General features: G+C 42.2%; 1 protein-coding gene across 1 annotated transcript in view; it reads right to left on the bottom strand.

Annotated features, from left to right (window-relative positions):
- Positions 1-16971, bottom strand: part of kdrl (kinase insert domain receptor like) — a 42509-nt gene extending 25538 nt beyond the window's left edge. Inside the window, exons 1-11 of the mRNA XM_053428735.1 lie at positions 16458-16971; positions 9952-10042; positions 8769-8986; positions 6972-7096; positions 5340-5499; positions 5102-5238; positions 4847-5018; positions 4628-4754; positions 3656-3825; positions 2306-2462; positions 382-496 (exon numbers count right to left, since the gene is read on the bottom strand). Coding sequence (XP_053284710.1) covers positions 382-496; positions 2306-2462; positions 3656-3825; positions 4628-4754; positions 4847-5018; positions 5102-5238; positions 5340-5499; positions 6972-7096; positions 8769-8986; positions 9952-10042; positions 16458-16518 — 1533 coding nt within the window. The 5' untranslated portion in view covers positions 16519-16971. The remainder of the gene's footprint in view (positions 1-381; positions 497-2305; positions 2463-3655; positions 3826-4627; positions 4755-4846; positions 5019-5101; positions 5239-5339; positions 5500-6971; positions 7097-8768; positions 8987-9951; positions 10043-16457) is intronic.
- Between the last annotated feature and the right edge of the window lie 235 nt (positions 16972-17206).

Genomic DNA, 17206 nt, shown 5'->3' on the forward strand with positions numbered 1-17206 from the left:
CTGATTTCTTTAAAGCCTCTACGGAGGGCCTTCTCCGGGGTTTTGGTCACAGTTACATAAGTCAAAAAACTAATGCAGACAATACAAATCATTTTCAGTGAAGGGAAGAACAGCATCACTGCCAGTAGGAGGAACATTTTGAGGATTTATGGATTTCAGATGTTGAATCAGACTTTCAAGCTCTGGTCTTGGGAGATTTATGCTTGAATCTGATATTGCTCTTGGATGTTTTGTGGATCTCTACACAGCTTCATCGCATCTTGATTGTTCATGAGTAAATACTGTTGATTTGGTCACAGCTATTTGTCAACCACATTTCACAGTGAGAAAAGTATCCTATTAGTGTATCCGCCATTTAAATAGTGAGTGGAAACCACATACCTTGTTTTTTCCTTTAACCAGTTCAGGCTTGGCGCTTATGCTCTTAATCCAGTTGTGCGAGTAATTTCCCCTGTTATCAGTGCTGACCGGGATTGGTTCAGTGTAAGAAATGCAACTGCAGGACAGAAAACACACAATACATGTACAAGTGTTAGACTTTGAACAATGCAAAAAAAAGACTTTCATGTTGTTTTAAGTGGGAGCCGGGGTGTAACACTAGGAGAGAAAGAGATTGATTTGGGTAGAGTCCAGGTCTAGACCAGTTTGTCTGGGTTATAAAACCTAGAGAAAGGATTTGACCCCCCACCCCCAAACCCTTCACCGCCCGCGGTGGGGAACAATCAGCCTGATGAGAGGAGAGGCAGAGGAGGAAACAGCTACAGCGACAGGAAGGGTTGTGCTATGCGTCACCTCGTACAGGAACACCCCCCCAACATTCTGGCTAGAGGAGATAAGGTTGATCGTAAGACCTTGGTGATCAACAAGGGAGAGAGCTGATAACTTCTTAACCTGGTAATAAAGACACCCCCATACTTCTGCTTCCTAAGCGGTCAGCCCTATGCCACATCCAACACTGTGAGCCTCCCTCAACCCATCCAGCTCCCAAAGATTTAGATGAGATATGATCTTAAAGGGCGACATGTTGGATTTACAGCGACAGGTACTTTGGCGGGTCAGGGCTGTATAAAACAAACATTTTGCACAATTGGCCTCCCACCAGGCTGTAGCGGTTCCTCTGTCTCATTAACTGGCTGCCACTGCCCAACCACTGTTCCTAGTGCCAGTCCTGATTATCCTTAGGCCGACAGGAGGAGTCGCTTTGACCCGACTAACACTCTGCTTTTATTTATCACAAATCTGCCAAGTACAAGTGGGTTTTTGAGATTATTTATTTAATCAAATAATGGAGGCACTGGTGGTTTAACACTGTGTAAACATAATTTAGTGTCAGTGTTGTTTTTGTTAACGGCTTTGAAGCCTGATAGCCCAAGGGTAATGGCCCATTGTTTCCCTCATCTTACAACTTGCAGGTCTCCCTCTGTCAATGACGAGCCATGTCTCAGGGAACTTTCATTTTGTTTGTGGGTTCACCACCAGTCCGGTATTCATACATGTTCAATTATACACTCAGTCATGTACGGCTTTGTGGCAGCTAGGGGAATCTGAGATTAATATATTTCCCCTATGTTTCCACTTCAGTCCACAGAACCGCTGACCACAGACGAGAGGGCAGCTCTCAGGGGCTGCGTTTCTTTGATTAATTTGTCATATTCTGGGCTCAAGTCAATTCAGTCAATCTTGATCTGCTTTATAGTGGGATCCCTGGGCTGGAATGGTGGCTCTGGATGCTGCAGCCACTACATCTGCTGTTAAGTCTGTAATGCTTGAGTTTCTGTGTCTTTGTAAATATAGCTCCAGAACTGTGGTTGTAAGTTTTTTCCCTCCAACATCGATGTGTTATTTGTGCACAAATATTACATTTGCACTAAATCACAGAACTTCATATTTACAACAGTAGAGACATTTGCATTGATTACCGTTTCTCTTTAGCCTCACATGTTGACGAACATGATATATTCAATAAGCAGTGGACTTTAGGAGTAAAGTGCAACCTAAATCTAATCTTTAAGTCTTTTAGTGGCATGTAATTGATTCGAATGTATGTTAAGTTGGGTATTCATGACTGATATGGTCCTGCTTTATGTTAACATTTTTCAAGCATGACAAGATTTTTGGACACAGATTCCATCAAACAAAGTTCTCCGCCTATAAAACATTTTTACAATGACATTGTGTTTAAAGGAAAGTTTTGCCTCTTATATGTTAAAAATGCTTCCTGATTGAAGAAAGTTAACAGACCATGAATGCATGAAATCCAGAGTAAGCATTTCTCTGCTTGGAACATAGCAAGATGGTGACTCACTTTGTAAGCGTAGGATCCGAGCGACATGGCTGCCAGTGCCACGTGACGGTTGGCAGGGGCAACCCATAAGCAGTGCAGGTTAGCTGATGCTTTTTGCCAAGCACGTAAGGCTGCACGTCCACAGTGGCAATCTCCGACTCTGAAATAGTTGGCTTCACTGTGAGAGAGAAGTGCATTGAAAGACACGCATGTACACACGCGCGCGCACACACACACACACACACACACACACAAACATGGAGAGAGGGAGAGAGGACGAGAGAGATAGAGCACAGGTTAGATCCTCCATCTGCCATCCCAACCCAACCCAGCCCACTGTGGAATCTTATAATGTCTTTATAATGAGGGATGGCAGTCATGATGGATAACCATGAAAAGGTACCACTGACACCAGTTGTGCATTAGACACTGTGTACGAGAAGAATGACAGGATGATTGGCTAGCACGGGGCTGTAGGTCAAAGCACGACCGCACCGTGGCCCGTGCCCAGGTCAGGGTATCAACCATGTGTTCGTCGTAATAAGCAACAGACAAAGGTCCTCGTCCCACCTCTGGAGGTAGCACACATCACACGGCCATTGTCACTTGTCACTTGTCTACATGCAGTGACATCGCTTGGCAGACCACAGAAATCTGCATCCGATCACATTGAACACTGTCATAATCTGTACTACTGTGACAGCTCTAAACAACTGATATACACAGTTTTAAATAGCTCCCTAATTGATACCAGGCAAGCCTCTTCACTTTTTTTAATTCCAACAAATCAAGCCAGCAAGAAGCGGATTTAAAAAAAAAAATGTGAATGCCATCGGGATAGCTTGACAATGTTTCAAGAATGCAATGACAATAACTCTACCCCCCTGGGTAAGCTTCAAGTAACTGATAAACACTAAATCATATACAACCTTGTGTTAACATTTATAAGCACTCTTTGCAAAGTCCTCATTGAATTAGATGCTCAGTCCTTGTTTCGGTATATATACACGGCCCAGAACATTATATGAGCTGCACTGTATATACACATAGTGAGGATGCAAATAAACGTTGGGGACTGGGGAGGTCTGAACGGCTGGAGTCTGTAAGCAGAATCGAGCCCAGGCCATTTACACACAGCGAAGAGCCCCTTCAAAAGAGCCCCAATAATCAACAACAGCTGCCCCGGCTACGTCAATCCAGCCCTGGAATCAACAAGCCCTCAAATTCCTCTCATACTAGAGCTGCTACCTGCCGTCCAGTGAACTGGACCGAAAGCAGCCACAGTGCCAGGGCCGCCACATTCCAAAGCCGAGGCACTGCTTCATTTCCTCAGGACGCAGAGTCATTATCAGGTTTATGGCGACAGCTTACCCTCGACTACCAAAGTGTAGCTCAGATTCTTGTACAAGCCCTTTGATTGGCTGCCAAGGCTTATGGTGAAGACCCCAGCATGCTTCTGCTCCACATCCGTGATGAATAAGTTGTAGCCAGACATCTTGTAACAGGTGGAATTCTTCTTGATAAGGACCCCATCCTTATACCTGGAAATTAGAACCACAGAAAGTTATTTTTATTGTGCATGAACAATAATATTCTTTTTATTTATTAGGCACTGCATAATTCGTATTAATCATAAGAAAAGGCTGTAAACGAGCCGCAGTTTTCCTCAAAAACTAGAATAAAATAATGTATCATAGTTTAAGTGTCCAGATAAAAACAATACACATTAATTATATTGGCAAGCAAGGCAGGCGCAAGTTACATAAAAACTGTGAGAGACCAAAATGTCAGAGATGAGGTGGAATGATTACACATTATTGCAGGTTTGGTTTGCTTGAATCTCAATATCATATCTCAAGTTTATACTGTACCTAAAAGTTAGGTTATTAGTACTCTAGAGTGCTCCAGTAGTGGGAGGCTCTGACTGAGAAGACCCTGGCACTTTTAGAATTCAGTGTTATAAACTGACTTAGTGTGGGAGGTGTAGGCTCATATAAAACCTTAAAGATGAGTCAAGCATCAACAAAATGTTTACATCTGTTTAAATTAAATACATTTTAATTTCTTACTGTATTACGTTGAAAGCTGTCAAATGTTTGAGGGTCTTAAATTGTTTTTACAATGTGATATACATCAAGTTTAAACAGGTTTGGATTCATCAAGTGTGATTTAATTTAATCAGTTTCAATTTGATGGGACTGGCCACTTTTTCAAGATTTTCGAATGAAAGATTTGAATCTAGAATAATTCCAATATATCTATAACCAGACACCACCTCACCATCTCCTTACAGAGTTTCATAGTGAAGGTGCTGCCACAATTTTTTTGTGAACTATTACTCACCATGCAATCAGGTCTGGTGGGGGCAGGGCGTTGACCTTGGGTTCAAACACATGCTTCCTTTTACCTTCTTTGACGGTCACTGTACTTGGCCGCTTGTGCTTGTGGGAGACGTTGAGGAACGGATGCTCTGTCACAAAGAAAATGACAGTGATATTTATAAAATATACACCCACTTTTCAATACATGATCACATTGTTAATGCATGCAAAGTATGCTCACCAAAGATGAGCAGTCTTGCTGTGGTATTCTTGTGTTTGATGCTATCAAGCTCAGCTTTGCAGCGGTACAGCCCTTTATCCTCCATGGTGATGTTTGGCAACACTAAAGCACTGCTCATCACAAGGACTGAAGCAGGGACGACTTTGGATTTAATAATATAATGTCGATTTTCCTGAAGACAAAGCAAGCACCATAAACACCATTGCTACAATCTGGGATGGTTCTTTTTTTTTTTGCAGTAAATCCTCAACTTACTCTCTTCTTTGGAAAATCCCACGTAAAGTTGATTCTTCCATTATAGGTGGTCTCACCCGTGCAGTTGAGTAAGAGGGTGTCTCCAACCAAGAGTCTTACATGATCTGGGGTGATTTTTACATTATTAAGAACCATAGCTGAAAAAAGACAAGAGAAGAGTGTGAAACAGAGAAGCCTCTTCATCAGCAATGGTCTTCATTTTTCACTGAGCATGTTTAATCAGAAACGTAAAACTCACTCAGTCTTTTGGGATAGTACATTGCGTGGAACTCACTACCGTTAACCACGGTTCGACAGGTGAGTGAGAGGTACATAGTGAAGGGACCGTAGGGAATCTTGAATCCCACCTTTGGATCCCAAACCATCTCCTTAACAATCTTCTCTGATAATGGTGGTTCCTTGAATCAAGACAAGAAAGCAGAGACATTTTGTCAGAGCCCACAGATATTTGATGACCCTCGTGATATTCACTGAGGCAGACAGAGCGAAATGTAATGCACTCGACTTGATTTAACATGTAAATCATGCTCTGCTGGGCTCAGCTGGGCACAGACATCTGCGAGAGTGAAGGTCTAATTAGTCTCATTGTTTTGTGGAGTGTAACCTCTGCAATCATGGATGCAATGGAGCACAAAACATTGCAGACTCGGAAGAGGATGTGCGTGCCTTCTGCTGTTTGTTCTAATGCCAGAAGTCGGACTGCAAGAGGTAAGGGAAGGAAGGATAGGGAGCAGGAAGTAGGAGTGCCATTGAGTCTCGAATGGCAGGAAGGTCACTCGACCACTATCTGTTCCATCTGAGTGAGATGTGTTTGTCCACAGTAGGCACTGTGACACATATGACAAACGGTACACACATTTGTGGCTGTTATGGCAACAGGTTCTTACGTCCTGCAGAGGTGCGTCACGCAGTCGCTATCAGAGCTCTGTTCTGCCGACATCTCCCACTTAAATCTGGAATCAAATGCACTAATCCTCATAATTTACCTGTTGTTTTCTGTGACCTGACACGGTGTTGACTGTTTTGCTTCTGCATTTCCTGATGTTTGTAAGAGAAGAGTATCTAAATTTAGTCTAGAGTCTATTCTGAGAAAAACACTCTTGGAACACCTTCCTGCTCTTACAGGAAGTAGACAGGATGACTCCCGTCGTCGCCCCTGAGCTTCCCTCAGACGAGCCACTGTCCCCGGTTTGTTTCTATGCTAACGTGATTTAATACACAAGGAGTGTGTGAACCAGTGAGATGCCTTCTGCACAGAGTGGAAACACTTTTTTCAGAAGACAACAAGAAAGGATAACCTATTAATAACAATCTTATGGAGCAATCCTGATCTTGAAGCAATCCCATGACGCACAGTGTCATTTACCTTAAGGTCCATGTTCAATCATTTCTTAGAAACAAATGCAGAGTTTTACTTTATTAGAAAAAATAAACATTAGCATTAGAAATGCAGTGTAGTAAACATTTCGCTGCTTTATCAAAAGCAACTCTCTCTGCAGTTTCCTCAACACCCACAGAGTCAGAAATCTCAAGGTGTTTTTAGACATCCACCGAATGTCATTTTCCAGATATTCTTCGGAGGGGCTGCATGTGAGAATGTACATTTTTGAGTGTGTTGTTTTCGAATTTTATCGTGACATTTCCTGCAAGTCCCCAAGTAAAATTACCACAAAAAGTCGGAGTGAGGGAGTGGGCGCGTTGAAATTAATCTGAGGATGAAAAAGAGCAGCGAACCTCGTAGAAGACGTTGACGAAAATGTCCTCTTGGAAAGGCTACTGGACTTTAAAATACAATACTGGTTTCAATCCTAATACATACAGTAAAATACAACATTTGCACAGAAGCTGGGTAATGATTGTGAGATCTTACCCCTATAAGTGTTACAACAGCATCAGGAGAGGACGTCCTGCATGGCAGAATGAGGCTGGTCTCATGCCTGTAGATTCCCAGCATGTAAGGTGACGGATGATTCAGCACAAAAGGTTTCTCAGAATCTGAGGAACAAACCCCCCGAAATCAGTAAGATTTCAAATACAGGTCAAACAGAAATTGCATTTCAAAGCAGATATTTTATCCCTTAGGATAACTAGTTACAAGTGTTGTTATGGGAGAGCGGGAAAAACACCCAATGCCAGAGGAGTGCAACTAAATCAGGGCGATGTCATCTACCACAGAGATCATATAAATAAATCACTTCATTCAGCTGGATAAGGGAGCAGGGCACAGATAGAGCAACCAAACTATAGCAATGAGTTCCTACTGGGCAGCCAGCCATCGCAAAACGGCTGTGGGAACTTCTCGGCTACACAAATAGTCTGCGATTGGTGTGAGGTCAAGCAGTAATGGTGTGATAAAGGAACTATTATTTGAATAGAAAGCATGGAAAATGATCTAATAAACAACTGAGGGGCTTTGAAAAGACAGTGTTAGGATAAACACCGGCTCAGCAGGCTGCCTAGTAGTCAGGTGAAGTGGGAACCACATTTACAGAGCAGCCAGATTTACTTTGGTCCTCATTGTCTACAACTGTTTTACATCCTTTGGATATTTGGTGCTTGTATTATTATCTCAACTGAGGCGGACCTGTTCTTCATATGTTGCTTCTAACCATCTCCATTTGTACGTGAATGGTTCTCACTAGAGCTCATACTAACTAACGACCCCAAAATCGACATATTCATGATTTCATAAATTATTTCTTGAAAAAGTTCAATAAAAGTTATGTTATTAAAGTGGATATTGCCCCTTTAAGGTGATTTTATTCCCTCAACCAAATAAACAAAAAGCTAACAAACAGGGTTGAAAACATAACTTTCTTTTCTATTATAATAGTGCAACTGTAAACGGATGTTTTAGGGGAGACCTATAGGAAAACAGTAGCAGGAGCAGGAAATCGCAGTCAATGACCAGGGCTTCCTGTGCAATCATGCTTCACCCTTCCACCTCCAGAAGAAACCAATCATACCAAAGAAACCACTTCCTCTCTCTGAGAAGAGCAACTGTGACACTTCAGCCTGAGTTAGTCAGCATCCTGAATTCAGTGTTGTCATACACAGTGTGTACAGTTTCTAATTAAAATAAAAACTTATTCTAAATTTCCTTCCCTTTTTCTTTCTGTTAAACTTTATTCCCTTTTTTATTTTAAAATGTCTTTCATTTTCTCCTCTGTTCTTGCTTCCTTCTTTTCTTGCAGAAGTGGAGGTTTTCCAGCTTTGGTATCTTGCAGAAAATCTCAGGTTGCTCATTAATAATTATATTCTGTCAATTAAGTGCTGCTGTTTGAAAGCTCATTTCAACACTATAGCACTGGCACTATTCCCACTGGCGTCAGTAGATGTGTATAACCCTGTGAAAACCCCCTTTTTTTCAAATCAGGACTCTAACATGACTTTCATGAAAACAAACACAGTTAAATCATGGATTCGAAGAAAAACAATTCAGTTCAAAAAGAAGAACGCTAGTCGGTGCAGCAGTTTATAGACCAGTTCTTTGTATTTCTAAACCACAGTTTTTCTCTGGAAAATCATTTACAATCACAAGTCTGGGTGGGATAAATAAGGTGCCATAAATGTAACAAAGAGAGCCTGGGTTTCTCTCTTTTTTGTTCTTACTGATGCACTGGAACTACTTGATAAAGGCTGAGCTGGTCACTTGCAAAGGTCTCACCTTTGACATAGACGTAGGTCGAGGTGACGTGGTCCAAACCATCTTTGGAGTATTTACAGCTGTACTTCCCAGTGTCATTGGCGATCAAACGTGTGACTGTCAGATTGCTGCAGTGCGAATGAGAGTGATGTCTAGGTTCACACGGCTCCGTCCGCACCCCCTCTAATGAAATGGATCGCCAGGAATCGGCAAGTGTCCAGTGCAGCGAGCCATGACCTCTAACAAAGGAAACAGTGGGACAACATTTCAGCATCGGGTTTGATGAAAGATGGTGAAAAATGTACAGTTTAATATGTTGAACTTGACACATCAGCTTTATATTACTGTTAATCTGCTCTCTGTAAACAAACACTGTGTAAACTGGATCTATTCTGAGGGAAAGCCAGCAATGACCTTTCAAGATCTTAAGTTCAGGGTGGCAGCAGCTGCTTCTCCCCTGGGGACTTTTTGGCTTTATGTTCATTTTCAGTTTATTTTCAGTAATCTCGAGTCATCCGATAACTTGCGCTTTCACATGGGAACGTGTTTCTCTTGAATGACGTGCTTGGCTGACACATTCTTTCCACGCAGCATCTATTTTAAATCTCTCATTAAAGAGATCCCAGAGGAACATCAAACATGTTTTGCATACCACTGCCTTTTCCTGCAGAATTTTGGGTTAAGCAACCTCCTGCTCTTATCTGGTGAAAATCCTCTTGCATGGACCAGGCATCTTAGCGAGCCTTGTAGGGAATCATTACATTAGATAGACAGCTCCTAAGCATTCCTTGCGGACCTACAAAATGATGCAAGACTCTCTAAATTCAAATAAAATAAACACTTGGGTCCCACCGCCTCTAAAGGACTGTTAAATGTGGATCATTGCCAAGCATTGTCCCATTTTCTTCATAGCCACTAACTGCCCTGAGACCCCGGCATATCCCGTTTAACTCCCCCCCCCCCTGGCCATTCTTACATGTAATGAGACCAGGGTTTAACCTTAATGGCTGGAATGACAGTTCAGGAAAAGAGACCAACTCATCCTAAGTGACCAGGGAAGGGCAACAAAAGCTGGAGCCATTTGTCGCTAATTTCTTGATGACAAGATACTTACCTTTGTCACATAAATCATTGATTTTCATTATTCACTGCTGGCTTTATTGATTGTCTTAATATGTTGTATGTGGTTATGCGCGCTACATACCTGCATATGAGGTTCAATGAATCATCATTACGAAGGATGAGGGGATTCTCAGAGGGAAGAATCTTAGGGGAATGATCTCTGTCCAAATGCCCTGTTGAATGTACACACACCCACACACACACACACACACACACACACACATACACACACACACACAAACACACAAACAGACACACGCAGTACTTTGGTTAAACAAATCTTCACATTTACAGCATCTCTCTCTTTACACCATTGTTTGTCACCACAATTGCAATTAACAACAGAGTGGAAAACATTGCTGGAAATTCCCATGAATCACTGTAGCACTGAAATGTGTGGATTCACTTTGTTCTGCTCCTGCCTCTTATGCAAGTGGCTGTCTGCTGTGAGAGCACTGGGGGTGTTTCCGGTGCTGAGTGAGCAGGTTGCTGAACGGACAGTGAGTGTCCTGGGATGAGCAGAAAGAGAAAAAGAAAGAGAAAAAGAAAGAAAGAAAGAAAGAAAGAAAGAAAGAAAGAAAGAAAGAAAGAAAGAAAGAAAGATAGAAGAATGGAGGGAGGAAGGGGGAAAATGGGGAGCAGCGGCGCCACTTTACCCGAAAGGTCAAAATGGTCAGATTCACCAAAACCATGATTACTATTGCACGCGTTTCCTATAGATCAACTGTTCAACCTCCTTTAGTGGCTGCTCCCTTCCTCTCCTTTGTGTTTTAGTTTTTTTCATTTACCATTGACCTTGCACTCTGAATGCTATTATAACATTATCAGGGGGAAATTTAGAGGAGATGTTTGATTTAAAGGTGGCCTCAGTTTGGTGTGCAGCCAGCTCCATGTGTTGAGAGGTCCCTCTAACAGCATTCAACATAGGAAACACTGGGATTCTCCCTGTTCTCCAGGGGGGTGTCACGTCCTATATGTGATTTCCTTCTTTTCACTGGCTTCCCTGAACAACTTGTCACTCTGATCACAAAACAAATGTATTGAGTCAACGCGGCAAATACTACAGCCTACGGGGAAACCTTTACTTGTAAGCACGGAATCAAGAAAAACAATGAGGTTACACAACAGCGTGGTGCCAGGCTCTCATGGCGTGCATGCACACGCACATCGAAACCCACGCACATACATGAGTACACCTGCATTTAAAAGGCTCAAAAGACACACGCACAAAGAGAGAGAGAGTGAGGAAAACAAACACAAAGAGCATTTGTCTATTATTCAGAACAGCTGTTGTGCTAAGAATGAGCTGACATTGCCAGTGTTGGCAGTGGCACTCAATATTGACTTCCTCGCAAAGTATTATAACATCATTGTTTTATCGTCCAAGATTGTGCGGCGGGGAAGGGCTGTGGCTCACACACTTTCATGTTGTGATTCCACGTGCCTTATATTACATATAAACATTGCTGTATATTAAATCAAGAACAACTGAGGCTCCTGATCCAAATAAACCATCACAGTTCACAGATTAAAAAATATCCAAAATCTGTTGTTGCCTTTCTGAAGTCTAAATAGTTATCTTTTTTTTATATCTCAGAACTGACCGTTACTTCATGTAAGTACATTGCTGAAAATTAGCCCAGTAATGACTCAATTACCATTTGACCCCTTGGACTAGTTCAATATAAATGGCAAAAATGCATGTTTAATGTTTTGTTTCTTTGACTTATGTTCTGATACGAATGCTGGTGTTTGCTCGAACAAGTAAACATCCCAAAACATCATCCTGACCTTGAATTGACAGGGAGCTCATCTCTTAAAACGGGCCAAATTTTCTTCTATTCTTCTCAGTAATTCACTACAGATGGATAAGTCCACTGAGCCCCCAGCGAAGAGAGGAAGAAAAAAAAACATCCCACGGCTGTCTCTTTACACCCAAACGTCTCAAAACTTCCACTTGCTCCAGTGTCTGCCCAACGCTGACCTCAGCAAGGATCCCTCCCGACACCCCTAACCCCCTGCAACAGCTGTGTGCCGCATTCCTCCAGCAGATCGTCTGAAAAATGCCAAAAATTGTGCTTATTGTGTTGGTTCAAAGGGGCCTGAAGCTGGTTCTCATTAAGGGCCATTAAAAAGAGGACAGGCATGGAACAAACACAGTGAGGGGGAGAGAGAGAAGGCCGAGAGACTCTGGTTCAGGTTTTCGGTCGACTGATGAGGGAAGCCAGTGAGACAACATTAATCTGATCATTGACACAAGGCCAAGGCAACTATGATTAGACCAGCATCCTAGGACTTACGCTTCACTTTTTACTGAAATGTTTATGGCTCAGAAAATGCTATTTAAATATTTAGTCTAAAAGAACAGCCAAACCATAAAAACTGTTTTGCAATTAATCAAAGATGAAGTTCAGCAATGCAACTGAAATTGTTGACCCTGCTTATCTTTCATCAACCCTCATTTCGTTGTTGGAATTTGGTGTATTGTAATGTAGCATGGGGGCAGATATTCAGAGCACCACTATGGTGAGATAAATAACTGATGATGATATGGTAAGAAAAAAAGATTAAGAGTGAGGTGCAATGATACCAAAATTATTGCTATTATATTTCTTATTGTGATTGATTTTTGGGGGATTATTCTGGACTGATTTGCAGCCCTTTGTTTGGCACTACTGCCGAGTTCACAACAACATTACTGAGCTGAAGGACAAGCTGAGGCAAAAGAAAGGGCAATTGTGAGTTGGTGTAACTGTTGGCAAGATGCTACCAGCCTGTTGCAACATGCTGCCACATGGCTCATGTTTGATATTGCATAATAAAGACCACTACTGTGAGAGACGACTGCACTGTCACCGGGTTGAATGGGAAACTCTGAGTCACAACTCGTTAACTGCTCGTAATAATGTGCGGAATTCCCTTCTATTTTGCAGAGAATACACCTCATGTCCTTGTTTTTCCCATCCTGTCATTATACAATGCAGCTGTCTTGAGTGATTGGGAGAGTGAGTTTCTTTTTTTGGTGCTTCCAAGGTAAAAGAAACAATACAGCATTATGATGCACGTGTTTAACCTTGCCTTATCAGTCAATACATAAAGGGTGGAGAGGAAAGTGATTGTTTGATAAAACAGTGCAGGTTCACTGGTGGTGAGTCATCTTCACTGCACTGAAACCATGGCAACAGGAGTTAAACATTTGCGAGATAAGATTTCTGCCCTCATGCGAAAGTACAACAAGTGATCTGCTGAGGCTGCAGATAGTCTAATGATGACAAATTACAAATAATTAGGCAAAACGATTCACTATGAATGTTAACAGTGTTGTGGTCAAGTCACTTAGCCTTGAGACTCAGTGTTAAGTCGAGGCAACATGGGCAGTGATTTAAAAATTACTGTCAATGTCTAGAAGCCACACAGGCAAAGCAGCCTACTCATGTAATGCAGGAGATTAAAAAGGCATAATGACAGAGGGCAAAGATTAGACCGTTGGGAATATCAACGTTTTCCTAAAACTTGAGCGGCACTCAAGCAGCGCATACCTCCGGCAAGGCTGCTTGGTTACTTTATCACCAGATGTATTGAGATAAGACACATATACCATCTGCATAAAAACTGCTTAAATCTGCATCAAATTACACCTGTTAAAGGTGTTAGAACTTTGCCTGATTTTCATAAAAGATCTCTGCATTATTGCCAGAGAAATTCCTAAAATTGTCAATACTAATCTTAGGTACTTACAAAGAAAAACTATAAATGAATAAAATAACTTAATATTAACATTCGATCGTTTACTTCAAAATGTCAAACAAAACGACTTCCAGTGAAACATCGGCATCACCAGAGAGGGTCATTCAGGAGTCTTCTTCTTAACACAGCTATATTCAAAGGCTGCAATGGTTTCATGGTGTGGCAACTCTCAATGCCAGGGACAGGTCATGGTATGTTGCCTTTAGGGGGAAAATTACAAGACAAACAAAGAGACAAATCCACAAGAAACAACAAGGCATGAAATCACCTGCCTAAGTAAGGCGTAACTGCCGCTGCTCGAGCTGTGCTTCATGTGCTGGCGAATCCTGCCACACAGAGCCCTGCTGAAACCCCTCCACTTTACCAAGCACAAGGTTAAGACAACAGTTAGGGCGAGTGCCTTTTTTATTAGCCATATATTAGCCTTTGGAGATTTAGAGGCAAAATGCTCCAGACTCCTCTTAAAAAAAAAAGAGCAAAAATACAGGAACATCTGGCCAAGATGGGTGGCCACTGCAGGTTACATAAAGTTGAGTGGGAGCCTACAAACAGGAATCTTCAGCATGAGAGTCCTCAAAGTTAAACCCAGAGGATTCACCTTCCATCATGTGTGATTAGGAGTAGTCGGCAGACAGAAGCTCCTTAAAATTGAAATCCCATGCAGGATTCAAAGAAAATATATTGCTAGCTCAGGCTGGATATGCCAAGTATGGACCAGGTGCTGCAATCATCCTATAAGAACAGCTACACAAAGCAATTTGTACGGGTCAATATCCCATTGTGAGGGAGCAACCTTTTCTTTGCTCTGTCTGGGAGACTTCCAATTGAGGTGCGTGCATGTGTATTCTGGAGTGTGTGCATGTGTGTTTTTCTTGTGCTGCATGGACCTAGACGTACTGCCAGTGAGCAATGAGTCCCAACTGCACTTGGCTGACCTCTCATCAATCCCATTTTCCACTTCATCTCAAGTAACAGAGCAGGAAAGATAGTCTGACTCCAAAACAAATTAGACACCGCACAAACTCCCCCTGCTAGAAGACGGCTTCTAAAGAAACACTGTCCTCCATAGAGGAAGAAATCGCTGATTGATACAACGTTGTAGGAGGACACAGAGGAACTCAAAACCATGAGGAGACTCATCCCCATAATAATTATTATTTCCAGGGTTTGGTCAGTTGTCCTTAAAAAGCACGAACAAAAGCTTCTGTGTGTTACTCTGTACTTGGAACCTATTCCTTCAGTTCTGCCTCATCAATTCACTTGTACAACAGATTAAATCATTTTAATTAAACTAGCATTATTTATTGTTCACTGAATCATTAATAGAGTATCATATTCCTGGTGATATGTGACTATTGAAATAAACCTGCAATGCAAGCATCTAATGCAGAGTCCCTCAGCCTGAGCTGTTACACATCCTTTAATTTGGTGTCATAAAGCAACACAATAACTCTCTATTCAATTTTGAATCAGGAGGAGCTGCAAGTTAAATATTGACAAATTATCAGAGGTCTGATATTTTTGGAGACAAGGCAAGACAAAGACTTACGATGTCAGTGAAAATATGTCCCTGTAATTCTGATATCAACTTTATTCTTATTATGAGACTGTTGTGCATTGACAGGATGCAACATGAATCTCAGTTCCAGTGCTTAGCATGCAGCTTTGAGTCATATTAACCAGATTATACCTGTTGCACACCTCAGCATAAACAGAGACAGCCTGATGCCCCATCAATCACTAATGGCTCTACCAGTCTGTAGCTGCTCTGCAGAAACAATACACTCCTTTCCTCTCTGCCATTGTCTTGGGGATGGAGCTTGACATTGCATGATATGAGCACAAGGAGCTCAGGGAAGAAGTCTCTGCTCAGGTAGCGTGTCGCATTTCCGTGACCTTTACTCGCCAGAACAATTCCAGGCTGCCTCTTGCCCCGGCGTCCGCTTCCTCCTTGTGTCTTTCCCACGCTTTGTGTGTGGACAGTGAAGGAAATCTACTCAAAAACATCGTAGACAAAGCGTCACGGGCTGAACGTGTATATGAGTGTGTGTGTGTGAACAGTATTTCCTTTGTTTGGATGGGCTGTTTATCTGGGGATGATGATGAAGACTTCACTGTGCATGTCAGTGGCACATCAGACCTGGCCCGGGGTGGAGGAACCTCCACCTTTTAAACACCATCATGTTTTTGGAGTGACACTGAGACAATGGGGGTGTTTGTGCTGCCAGAACAAAAACATGCATTCTCCTCCGAAAATGTTTAATCCTGCTCCCCCACAGATAACAATTGCTGGAATAAACATTTTTTCACAATATTAGAGTAAAGGGCTTGATTGCAATATCTTTAGAATGTCTAAGAAAAATAAAAAAAATGTCATCAATAAACAATTAGTCATATATTTGAATAAAAAGTGTGTTTCAATTACCTGCCGGGGGCACATTTTATTATCATGTTAATGATGCCACAATTACAATGGGACCAGACTACCTCTGGTGGCTTAAGTGAGAGCTGCAGGTCCAAAATGTTCACATACAATTTTCCCTTAAAGAAGCAAATTTAACTTTCTTCTGTCACATGCTGTCAAACAAAATGTTCAAATTTGGGTCAAGAAACTGCGGATTACAATTTCCATTATTATTTGTGTTATTACTAATGATAAAAATAATCTATTCTCTGTAGCCTAAGTATTATTGACTATATCAAATGCAAACAAAAAGAGGTGTGCATTCAGACATTCAGTGGATCCAATGAGTCTTTATGATGTTCAAATTCTGCTCTTTCATGCACAAAACTCTGCCAAGCGGAAGTAACTCATCTGTACAAGCATGAATGACTTCTTACCATTTGAGAGTGATGAGCAGATGATGAAAACGACCAGTTTGAAGCAGTCGGATGAGACCATCGTTCCAACTTTAACCAATATCCCCCAAACCGTGCGCCTGAATAAAGTAAAGGAGTCACTGGAGGAGGCACACAGCTCCGACTGACTGATGAAAGTTTCTTCTTAAAAAGCGAGTAAATCTTAGTCTCTTATTTCCCTCCCTGAAAATGTATTTAAATCCACAGGGTCCTCAGGTGTACGTGCAAACAGCGGCAGCGATCCTCCCGTGTCCCATCACGCGTTTCGCGGGGGAGCTCTCCGGCGCAGCTGGCTCGTCCAACTCCCGGAGCCGCAGTGAAGAGCCGGCTGTGCCGCCTGAGCTCCGGGCAGGTGCTCCACAATAACACAAAATGTTATTAGCGTGAAAATGAAGCGAGCTTGAAGAACACAAGTTGGATGAGAGGAGTTGTCAGTTCCCAAATTAAGCTAGGATCAGTCAGACGTGCGCGCCCTGGCCAGTTCTCCTGCGTTTCGCCTGCGTGCAGCAGCGCTTACAGTCCACGGCGCGAGGCACGTTTTATGGAGACACAGAGGAAGGATGCAACGTCACTTTTTGGGGAGGACAAAGTCCCTTCTTCAGGGAGAGGAGCAGATCAGCTCATGACAAATAACGATTCTGCAGCACTTTGTGCCAGATGAGGGCTGACCACTAAAAACAGTACAGTGATGTTTCCATTAAATATGGAAATATCGAATTAGAGATCACTTC

Source organism: Pleuronectes platessa, chromosome 8, assembly GCF_947347685.1.
Source record: "Pleuronectes platessa chromosome 8, fPlePla1.1, whole genome shotgun sequence".
NCBI lineage: Eukaryota > Metazoa > Chordata > Actinopteri > Pleuronectiformes > Pleuronectidae > Pleuronectes > Pleuronectes platessa.